The sequence below is a fragment of the Panicum virgatum genome, chromosome 2K (assembly GCF_016808335.1).
Source record: "Panicum virgatum strain AP13 chromosome 2K, P.virgatum_v5, whole genome shotgun sequence".
NCBI lineage: Eukaryota > Viridiplantae > Streptophyta > Magnoliopsida > Poales > Poaceae > Panicum > Panicum virgatum.
The window spans coordinates 48,948,274-48,959,778 of NC_053137.1; the positions used below are offsets into that span (position 1 = coordinate 48,948,274).

The 11,505-nt window shown below is 52.0% G+C and overlaps 1 protein-coding gene across 1 annotated transcript; it reads left to right on the forward strand.

Moving 5' to 3' along the window:
- Positions 1 to 388: 388 nt before the first annotated feature.
- On the forward strand, positions 389 to 4,610 carry LOC120681837 (dicarboxylate transporter 2.1, chloroplastic-like). The gene is made up of 4 exons (XM_039963478.1): positions 389 to 1,221; positions 2,447 to 2,760; positions 3,389 to 3,837; positions 4,091 to 4,610. Exons 1-4 carry the CDS (start codon positions 529 to 531, stop codon positions 4,204 to 4,206), a joined length of 1,572 nt encoding a protein of 523 aa, XP_039819412.1. The 5' UTR covers positions 389 to 528; the 3' UTR covers positions 4,207 to 4,610.
- Positions 4,611 to 11,505: the final 6,895 nt, after the last annotated feature.

The window sequence follows — 11,505 nt, forward strand, 5'->3', positions numbered from 1 at the left end:
GGAGGGGCTAGGGGGCGATGACCTGAGCCGCGCCACCTCCCTAGCCGCCGCCCCTCCCTCTCTCTCGGCCGCCGCCCATGCCGTGCGTGCGGTGCTAGCACACCGACGCCCGGCGTTTCATCCCCGTACGTGTGGACTCCGTGGAGGCGCTGCTGCGACTGCTGCGCTGTTTGGCTGCTGGGATCAAGTACGAGGAGCTCGGTTCGTGGGACGTGATCGACTACTTCCTCTACATCGACGCGCGACTTCTTCCGCTGCGCTGCGCGTCTAGTGGTAACGATCTATGATCTTCTACTCGCAAGTATCTTGGGTTTATGCGGTAGTGATGCTAGCGTAGGCTACCCGTTTCCCAACATGGTGATCGTAGAGGCTTTGTCTGGCCATCTGGACATTGTTTTGACCGCTTTCAGCTCGCTCTTACAGTTTCAAAGAGTTGCTAATATTAGCTATATATAGCTCTGGTCATCTCTCTCTCTCTCTCTGCATGTGTTCTTTCGTAGATTAACAATTTCAAATGTTGGGGATCCCATGTCCATCTTGGGCGGAAACTCCTCCCTCTCGCTCCCAAACACCTCCTTCCCGCATCATCATCGCCGTTCCCCCATCCCTCGCAGCCGCCCCCTCCTGCCTCTCGTCGCCTCCCAGACACCTGATTCTGACCCCGAGCCCGAGCCCGCAGCAGCCGGCGCGAAGCCCGTCCCGCTCGTCCTCTCCGTGGCCGTCGGCCTCGCCGTGCGGTTCCTCGCGCCGCGGCCCGCCGAGGTGAGCCTCCAGGCATGGCAGCTCCTCTCCATCTTCCTCTCCACCATCGCGGGGCTGGTGCTGGGCCCGCTCCCCGTCGGCGCGTGGGCCTTCCTCGGGCTCACGGCCGCCGTCGCCACGCACACGCTCCCCTTCACCGCCGCCTTCTCCGCCTTCACCAACGAGGTCATCTGGCTCATCGTCATTTCCTTCTTCTTCGCGCGCGGGTTCGTCAAGACCGGCCTCGGCGACCGTTTCGCCACGTACTTCGTCAAGTGGCTTGGGAGCAGCACGCTGGGGCTGTCCTACGGGCTTACCATCAGTGAGGCCTGCATCGCGCCGGCCATGCCCAGCACCACGGCCAGGGCCGGGGGCGTGTTCCTGCCCATCATCAAGTCGCTCTGCCTCTCGGCTGAGAGCAAGCCCAACCATCCATCGTCGCGGAAGCTCGGATCCTATCTTGTGATGACGCAATTCCAGGTAATCGAGTAATGTGATTAACCAGATCATATGGGGTCAGTTGATTAACTTGCTGGTTGCGACCTGACCATATAGACCATACAGATATTATATACTGCAGAGAATTTCCATTTCTGATATGTGGATGCACTTAGTTGCTAATCACCAGTTCACCACCAAATCAAGAGTGTTCATCATTTGCAGAACCTAATTTGATTAAATGAATTGTTGATTTCTGGTTGCATTGACCTTATCACAGTATGGTTCATGGAGTTATGAACAAGTAGATTTTTGGAGGTAGAATGAATTTCTTTATTTTCAGAAAAATACTCAAATGGCACCAGTATGATTTGCCATGTGGACGAATGCATGGTCTTGACTCTTGCAGGCCTACAAGTGAGAAAGCCGAGTGTGTCAAATGACTCATATCAGTTCTTGTTGAGCTAATCTTCTCCCAAAAGGGGAAAAAACACTATTTCATAAATTCATCAATTTGTTTCTTACAGGGACTGTTATGTTGTTTTGAGGATTTTACTTAAAAACAATGCATTGTCGAAACTACATCAAAATGGTCCCTATTTATGATTCCAAATAGTTTCCACTAGATAGTACATAACTGGCAACTACCAAATGTTTTTAAACTGTACTCAAGTCATAAGACTAATGCAAGAGGTAACTGTAATTCTTCAGGGATTGTTGTATTAGCCTTAGTCCTAAAAAACATCCTTGGTGCATACAGTCTACGCTTTAGTCAAAAGATGATTGACCGTTTAGTTTATAAGTGCCTCATCTCAAGCCACTCACCAAGTCCCATTCCTTTGTAAATGTCAGGGAGTGGGTTGCTAAGTAACACAGTTTAATGTCTATTCATGTTGCCTCAAAAAATTAGAAAAAAATGTTGCCTTACCAAATTGAGTCGTACAAATTCAAGATGTTTCCAAAGTAAGGAAAATCATGGATTCACATTTCCATACGGTGGTTATTGTAGGAGTTCTCAGTCTGTAGTCTCGTTGACGATAGGTCTGGGACCCATATGTTGGTGCAAATAACAGCAGATCCTCGTGTAGTAACTAACAGGATGCAAATCATGTAAAAGCCTCTAAATTTAGGAATTTGATATTTTAAATATGTTCCTTTGCAATCATGATTATTTGGGTTGATTTCGGTTTACTCATGATCAGCAAGTATTTATATACTTTCTGCAATATGGCATGCTTGATGAGTTGATGTTTCTGTTACTTCGCAGGCAGCCGGTAGCTCAAGTGCTTTATTTCTGACTGCTGCAGCACAAAACTTATTGTGCTTGAAACTAGCAGAGGAGCTTGGCGTTATTATTACGAACCCATGGGTATCATGGTTCAAAGCTGCTAGTTTGCCAGCTATTGTTTCTCTGCTTGCGACGCCATATCTGCTATACAAAATCTTCCCCCCTGAAACAAAGGATACCCCTAATGCCCCAGCATTGGCTGCAGAGAAGCTGAAGCTCAAGGGTCCTGTGACTAAAAACGAATGGGTTATGATTGGCACAATGATTCTTGCAGTCTCTCTATGGGTTTTTGGGTAAGTTAATCCATGCCTGAAAAAAAAAATCATCTCGAAATATTGGCTTGCGATTTCAGTACAATCTTATTCTTTTTCATTATAGAAGATCTGCATGGACTTTAGCCAGCAATTCCAGTGATTTTGTTACATTTATCATGGAATTGTTAAATGAATCGTGAAAGCAGATTAATTGTTTGATTGCTTCACCATTAAGTTTTCGTTCTTTCTTTCTGCTTTTCCTTGCTTGCTCGGGAAGATTGCAGCACTTTTTCTTTTTCTTTTTGAGATGCCTAGTTTAGCGTGTGGAAACTTTATCTTGCTCCATTGCCTAGTTTCTCTTATTCGATGTTTAAGATGTTTGAATGGAAACCGCAATCAATCTCCAGGATAAATACTGGTTTCTTGTTTTTATAACACAATGTTTATTGGTTTATCTCTGATGATCGTATTATATCCATCATTATGTGCTGAAATACTTGGTAAATTATTTTTCATGTTAAGTGACAAAATAGTAATGTACTTATTGGGAAAAGTGCTTCAGAACACCATACATGAGATGCTACACACATTGTGCCTTAGAAATAGTTTTGTTTTTCCTCTATTGTTATGGATAACTATATGACCTATTGCACAAATATCTGTGCAGGCATGCTATTGGCGTGTCTAGTGTTGTGGCTGCAATGCTTGGGCTCTCCATTCTTCTCCTGCTCGGTGTGTTAGACTGGGATGATTGCTTGAATGAAAAATCAGCATGGGATACATTGGCTTGGTTTGCAGTTCTGGTTGGTATGGCAGCACAACTCACTAACCTGGGAATTGTTTCTTGGATGTCAAGCTGTGTCGCCAAACTACTTCAATCTTTCTCATTGAGTTGGCTAGCAGCATTTTGTGTTCTTGAGGCCTCCTACTTCCTTATCCACTATCTATTTGCAAGCCAAACTGGGCATGTTGGAGCCTTGTACTCAGCATTTTTGGCTATGCATGTAGCAGCCGGCGTTCCTCGTGTGCTTTCATCATTTGCTTTGGCATTCAACACAAATCTGTTCGGCGCACTAACTCATTATAGTAGTGGGCAGGCTGCAGTATACTTTGGAGGTAATTTAATTTTAAAATAGTTTATTATACTTTAGTTCACATTACTAATACTGGGAATTGAATTTTTCTGTTAGTTTCCCTTCATTTACACACGGGAGCTGGTAAATAAAAGAATAGTGAAGAAAAAATACACATTCACCAATAATACTATAGAATACAATGGGACAATCCAATTTTAAGCGTCCTTTCTTTTGTATTTATACAGTCCTTTGCAACTGTTATGACGGTAAACCTGTTTGCTTTCATTCTGCAGCGGGGTATCTTGAGCTTCTAGATGTTTTCAGGGTTGGTTTTTTAACCGCCATGGTTAACACGTTGATCTGGGGAGTTGTTGGATCCGTTTGGTGGAAATTTTTGGGCCTCTACTGACACTGGCTGCCTTGTAAATTGACCGAATTTTTCCTTTGCTGATTGACAAATTGCTCTTCCTCATGGTTTGGAAGTGAAAGAGCATAATAGCAGAATAACGACCGTTGTTAAGCTTTCGTTGAAGTGATCAGTACACTGGAGTTCTCTCAGGTTGCTACGGCAGTCTTGTTCTCCATGATGTAGTTACTCAGTTCTCTCAAAAATCTAAGTTGACCTGGAAATACTTTTGTGGGAAGATTCCTGAGTCAATTTTGGTGCAGTATTTTTATTGTTAGTACTTTTATAGTTCACTCTGTAAATTTTGGGTAGCTGAATTGAAGCGGTATGCACTAAGCAGCCTTGTGGCTCTCAAAGGACGTTGCCACCATTTTGGCATTCTGCCCCTGCTTTATCATGAAAGCAAACAGAGTGTGCTGGACGTTGCCTCCATTTTGCCCCTGCTTTATCATCAAAGCAAACAGAGTCCTCTCACTCTCTCTCAACTCCCTCTAAACTAAAAACTAACAGCACCACACCAAATGTTCTTATAGCAAAAGATCCCGCCGGGTTCTATCTTCTTATCAGCCATCTGTTTACAGTTCAGTATGCAGCTTTAACCAACTGTTTCTCACAGATCATCATCGAGCATTCACATTTCAAACTCGTCAACTTGGTGATCATAGAGGCTTTGCCTGGCCATCTGGATAATCACATTGTTTTGACCGCATTCAATTCGCTCTTACAGATGCGAAGAGTTGCTAATATTAGGGCAGCTCCAGAGTGGCAGAGGGCTCGATAGGGCAAGGTATGGCAGCCACCGTACCTCAAATTTTGTTAGGAATGCATGCTCAACTTTGAACTGAGTTGTTTTAAGATGCATTTAAGCATATTAAGCATCAACACTAGTGCTATACTGCAATTTTTTGCTTCGTCAGTTGCGTCGTACCAAAATTTCAATCCATCATGCGCCACTGGCTCCAGTGTCGCCCAAAGCGGACCAAGGAAAAGCATGGTTCGGCTAAACCGCATTGAGCATGTTGTAGCAGGCGATTGCTCGATGTTAGAACCAAAATTGAAGTGTGCAGATTCGGATCATGCGCTACTATTCCAATTAAAATATTCCACGTACAGGATTAGGTGGGCGTCATACGCAGCGCTTGTGCTCAACCACCATCCAGTTCTGTATTGTTTCATTTGGAGCAGCAGTAGAGCTAGCGAACTGTACTTTTGTTTGGCTTCCGAACTAGGACTGGATCTCATTTGTTCGTAGATTAAAAAGAGTAAATGGTGGGGATCTCATGTTTCATCTTGGGCAGAAACAAATGCACGATCAACCTGGATTTTACACATAAGGTGCATCTCCCCACATTGACCGATCTTTCCCCCCTTTTCGCAGCTCCTGGACCTCCGCACCGTGTTCTTGGCGCCCTACATAGCACGTGACCTCGCCCCTGGCAGGCTGGCACACACCATTACGCCGCCCGCCGGCCGAAACCCACCGATTCCTTGCGTTTGCAGCAACCCCTCCCTCGACGCGGCGACTCCCCATCCCCCCCCCCCCCCCCCCCGGCCGCGTACCACACCACGTCGGTGCCCTATACTACGCTGCCGCGCGCCCGCACTGTTCGAGACGGCCAGACGGGGACGGTGGTCCAGCCCTGAGCCCTCCTCCTTCCCGCCGGACCACCTGATCATAACCAACTCAAATGGCCTGGTCCCCGCGCACCGTGTCCTTTTCCGCTCCTTTCCCACGGACGCGACGCGACGCGACGGGTGCCGCGATGCCACGTCCGTCCCCGCCCATGCACGCCGGACCTCACCCCAGCTCGGCAGCTCCTGTCGCCGGGCGCGACGCCGAAATATCCTGGCCGGCGCCGGCGGTCGGCCGGGGCGCAACGCACGGCCGGGTCCCGTCGCGTCGCGCTCCCGCACCCGCACCCGCCCGTCCGTCTCCGTCCGCCCCCGGCCCGCGCGGTCGACAGCCGTGGCGGGGCCAAGCCGTGGGGTGCGAGCGTGACGTCGACGCGAGGACGCGCGCAGGCGCAGGGGAATCTGTTCCCCGTCCCGTGTACGAGTGGTGACTGTTGGAGGATGGAGGAGGGTCTTTGGAAGGGACTCGCGGTGCGGAGGAGGACGACGCTGTTGACGCCTGGAAGGAAGGGCTCGGTGGCGGTCGACGACGACGGAACATGGCAGAGCAGCAGGCGTGCCAGGCCGCACGAAAGATGATTCGACCCCCGTCCTGCTGGTTCGGTTTGGTTTCGCGCTATCGCTGTTCGTTGCAGCTAGTAGCTAGCATCGCCTAGGGCGGTGCACCGCCTAGGCAGTAGGCACAGTAGCAAGCAAAAGCGTAGGCGTGGAAACGTGCCGGGGCCCCGGCCGGCCTGCCTTCCGACTCGGCGCAAAGAGCTTTCCTTTCTCTCTCTTTCCTTACCACACCCATGCTCGACCGCGACAGGCATCCGGAACTCAAAAGGCGCGGCAGATACGGCCGCGCGACGACCGAACAGAGGGAGGCACGAAATCTAAGGCCCGAAAAGCCTACCGGCTCTTGCAGGCAACTGGGAACCTAACGCCACTGCGAGCAGATGCCCGAGCACGAACCGTCGTCAGTCAAGATGCAAATGGGAAAAAAAAATTTACAAAGGAGCTTTCGCTGTCCTGCTCGATCGATCGATGCCGTGATCTCGACAAGAGAGAGGAGAGAGCTTTCCTGCCGTGCCCCAGTCTGATTGACACCAGCTAGCAGCTCATGCCGGCCGCTCACGCAACAGTACAGCCGTGCAACGCACCGACCGTCAAAAAGACCAGGAGCTTTTGGCTTTCGTCCCCAGCTCGAGGCGTCAGCTGTGATCGTGACCGCAGCTGGGCAGAATGCATGGCCGCCCGAGACCCTGCAAAAGGCGCCCGCGCCCTTTCTGCTCCTGCGGCCATGCACCCCCACACATCGCGCGGCGCGACCTCCCCGCACGGAGCACGCAGCCCGTGCCCGTGCGTGCGCCCGTGCCCGTGCGTGCGGAAGCGATCGAGGCCTCCCGGCGCGGCCGCGATTTTCACCTCCCGTTCCGCTCCGTCGCCGCCGCTCCGCCTCCGTCGCGCCGCGGCGGACGGGGTCACGGGAAGGAAAAGCGAAAGCGGCGCAGGAAGGGAATCCACGCGTCCCGTCCGGCCGGCCACTAGGCTCCCGGCCGCGGTCTCCGGCGGTGCATGTGGTGGCCTGGTGGTGGGTGCGTGTGGTGTGGGTGTAGGGCAGAGGGGGCTGGTTCGTGGCGGACAGTGCGCGCGGAAGGACCGTGGCCGTGGGGGAGGAGCAAAAGGCTGGGACGGACCAGACCGGGACAGAGCGGCCGGAGCCACGCTGCCGCGCAGGCGCAACGCTTTCCTCGCCGGGCGCGGGGCGGAGGACGCCGGCGCCTTTCGGGCAGGTGCTGCCTCGGCTTGTCGCCGGTCGCCGATCGACTCGCCGTTCCCTCCCTCACCGGCCTCCAGCCAAGCGTCTCTCGTCGTTCGGGGTCTGGGCTGGACGATTCCCTGTCAGCTCGGGAAGGGTACAGTACAGGGGGCTACCACGAAAGCAGTTGACTAAACGCGATTGGAGAGGGGACCGCTCCGGGACACCGGACACGTAACCTCGTCTGCGTACCCGGAGAAGGGTCCCGGTCTTTGAATATGTCCGGGTTTTCAGTGGACGCATGTGGCATACGTGAATAGGGCACTGTACTGCACGTACGTGCAGTATTCCGCCTGCATGGGGTGGGTGCAGTCTTCACTGCCGTGGTCAGAAAGGGTGTTTACACTGCGGGCCTTGGTAGAAAGATACAGTCACACTTTCGGTTTAACCAATTCTAAAGTGGATGTGAAGCTACGGCCATGTTTGGTTCCAAACTTTTTTCAGAAGTCCCTATCACATCAAAAAGAATTTTACTATTTTATATTATTAAATAAAATTTGTTTATAAATATTTTTTGACAGCTGAGTGCTAATTCGATAGACGAATCTAATGAACCTAACTAATTCATAATTTGCTACAGTGGTCAAAAGCCTCATTAGATTATTCAGAGTTCCTAGCGCAGGGGTTCTAAAGTTGGTTTTGCAAACTGACTTTATTTAATAATCTTAATTAATGGTCAAAGTGTCTAGCATGAACTTTCCAGCGTGAACCAAAAAGAGCCATTTGCAGTTTTGCTGCTCTGGTGGTCCCTGCCATACTGCCCTCCTTCTGCTCATCCGCTGTAGCGGTAAAATTCAAGTCTTGCCGCGTGTGTCCAATTGCACTGTTTGTTTTCGATTATAATCGGTTTGTTGGTAGAAATAGACAATAATCTTAACAAATGTTCTACTCCGAACTTATTTTTGCTTATTTTCGTTTCCTTGGTAATCTGTTTAAGAGATTTGAACTAGAAGAAGAGAAAAAAAAATCTTTACTTTATTAATTACTTATGGTTTATAATCTAAGCATCTCCATGTGAGAGGTTTATGGACTTATAATAAGCCTCAAGTAAAAGTAACCAAACAGTTAGTAAGAAAAATGGAACGGAAACAAACAGCTCGGCGAAAGCAAGACTCCTGGTCTGTACCCTCTGACTCCCGGCTACCCGCTGGCCAGGTGACGAGAGGAGAGTGGAGGCAAGAAGAAAACGAGTTCGCTGGTGACGATTGACGAACCCAGGAGTGGCGCCTGAACTCAGAACGCGGTTGCTAGGACAATGCACCACGGCACGAGAAGCGGGCGGACGGACGAACGGTGGAAACAGCGTAGCAGTCAGAGCATCGTCGTCCATGGGATGTATGGGACCACGACCCGTTGCGTCGGCTAGAGCTGCGCAGCGCACTAGCCGTAGCCCGGGGTGCCCAGGCCGGCAGGCCCAGCACGCGCGCGCAGTTAGCCGGCCAGCAGCACCGGCGCTAGAGTCTAGATCAGCAGCTCCCGCGAGGGCGAGGCCGCGAGACCGCGACGGGAGCGGCCGGCGACCCTGGCCGAGCAAAAGGGCGCGTAGCGGCATAGCTGACCGAGACGGTGCGGCGCATGTGGCTTTCAGTCCCAGGCCACACACCGAGCTGAGGGATGCCGATGCCCTGCCGCGGGCCGGCGGGGACCGTCGCTGCCCGCCGCGTCGCGCGGTGCCTGGCCGCCTGCTCGGTGCTGGCCCTGGCCGCCGGCCTGCCCTACCCTGTCTGATCGATCAGACTGCTCTGCGGGAGCCGGCCGGGGGATGCACGGACGTCACCGGCCGGCACGGCGCGCACCCCACGAGCCCTGTTCCGCCCAATTAAACACCGTCGCAGGCGCGGCTGGCTAACCAGAGCGCGCCAGCGATAGGGATGTTGCAAGTTGGTCAGTTGTGTATGGGGAACACAGACGAGGTGCTGACGTGGTGTGCGCCACGACGAAACACGGTGGACGCTCAGGTCCCCTCGCTGCCCGCGCACGATCGAACCGGAAAAGGAGGCAGGCCTCGCATCTACTCCTACGTGGTAGGCTCATGCGTGCACGCACGGTGGTCAGGTTACGGTTGCGGAGCAAGTGCCGAGGAGGTGGCCACGCAAGTTGCTGCTGTGGGGGTACAAGCTAGGCCTGCGAGAGGGACTCCCTCAGTCCCTCTGTGAGACCGTGAGGTAGGTGGAGCGCGCGCGGCCTGTTTGGCCGGCCGACGCCCCTGGCGGCAACGAGTCCCGATGTCACATCACCAGTCCACCACAACACGGTCTGTTCCGGGCGGGATCCCACACCACACCACACCACACCGTCCACACGGCTCCGAGAGCGATCGCTTTGTCCGCTCCGGCAGAAGCCAACGGCGCGGATGGTGGCATGGTGCTGCGAGTCGACTGGGAGCTTGTGAGCGAGCGCCTGCGACCGCGACATCGACGGAAACGTCCCCATATGTCTCGACTCTCAAGCGAACAGCAGCACGTACGTACTGCAGAGGGGCGAACGGTGACGACCTGACGTGGAGTATACGCGCCGCGCGTACTGTCATGCTGAACTCGAAATTTTGAGCGACACCGTCTCGGAGAAAGACTCGTGGTACGCTGACAGGGGCTACCGGCTACCGTGCCGACCAGTGGCGGAGCCACCACTAAGGTTAACCTAACCCGTGGGAACCAGTCCGGTTTGACTGGTTACCGGTTAAACCGGTCCGGTCCGGTTCCGGTTTCGTCCGGTACCCAACCGGCCAAAATTTAAATTTTAAATTTGAATTCAAAAAATGAAAAATTCCTAAAAATACTTCAAGGTGTGATGAATCTAATGGTGTCAAATTTTCTAAAAAATTCATTCATTTAGTATAGTTTGTGGGAATTTAAAGTTAAATCAAAAAAGAAAGAAAAAAATGGGCCGGCCCAGGAAGGCCCACCGATCAAACCGGTCAAACCGGCCGGTAAACCGGTCAAACCGGCCGGTAAACCGGTTGCACGGGAGCTTTTGAATTTCAAACCGGTCAAACCGACCGGTAAACCAGTAAAACCGGCCGGTAAACCGGTCAAACCGGCCGGTAAACCGGTCGGAACCGGTTGCATGGGAGTTTTTGAATTTATTTGAATTCGGATTTGAATTCAACCGGTTTCCACCGGTTACCGGCCTAACCGGTCCGGTAAACCGGTACCGGAGGGCGGCGGTTAGGCCGGTCCGGTCGGATTTTAAAACCCTGGCCACCACTAGGGCGAGCCCGGGCGGCCGCCCTAGGTCCTTCTAGACGAGGTCCAAAGCATATATTGTTAACAGCAGAGGTAACGGGGAACAAAAAGTAGGATGGATCTGAGAAATATAGGAAGAACAGAGGAGAATCAGACATTAGCTTTTAGAGGACAGATTACTTAAGTTAGGAATAAGAGTTCATACAAGTTGTTCGATACCCTTCCTCCTCGTATGCACTCAGTATTTTAACCAGCGACTCTTTTGCATTTATATAGGCTGGGCTTGACACGTGCGCGTAGACACATCTAGCGAACACATTCGCTGCCGCCAAAACTAACACTAGGCTTCATGATGTGACGACCCATAGTAGTAGATGATTCCTCCGGTTCGTGGGTACTGACAATATCCCCCCGTTCTCAACTCCGGCAGGGGCTCATGACAGTGCGATGGCGTCCCCTCCCCCGAACGCGAGGACGACGGTCCTCTACCGCCAAGAGTCGCGAGACTTAGATTCGGCCATTGGAGCACTTTGCGAGAGGACTTCGTGATCTCGTGTGCCATCCGGGCGAGAAGTTCAGCCTAGCCCAACACTGTGTCTTTTTGGCACCAGACATCGTTGGCGACTTTGGCAGTTCACCATCCAATCCCCACCCACCCCTGCCTGCAATCCCGCTCAGGCACTC

What these genes read in the sequence shown, in the direction of transcription:
- LOC120681837 (XM_039963478.1), top strand. Translation starts at nt 529, where the DNA reads ATGTCCATCTTGGGCGGAAACTCCTCCCTCTCGCTCCCAAACACCTCC. An exon ending in TTGTGATGACGCAATTCCAG is followed by an intron (nt 1,222 to 2,446) that starts GTAATCGAGTAA and finishes GTTACTTCGCAG; the next exon opens with GCAGCCGGTAGCTCAAGTGC. An exon ending in GGCTGCAGTATACTTTGGAG is followed by an intron (nt 3,838 to 4,090) that starts GTAATTTAATTT and finishes TTCATTCTGCAG; the next exon opens with CGGGGTATCTTGAGCTTCTA.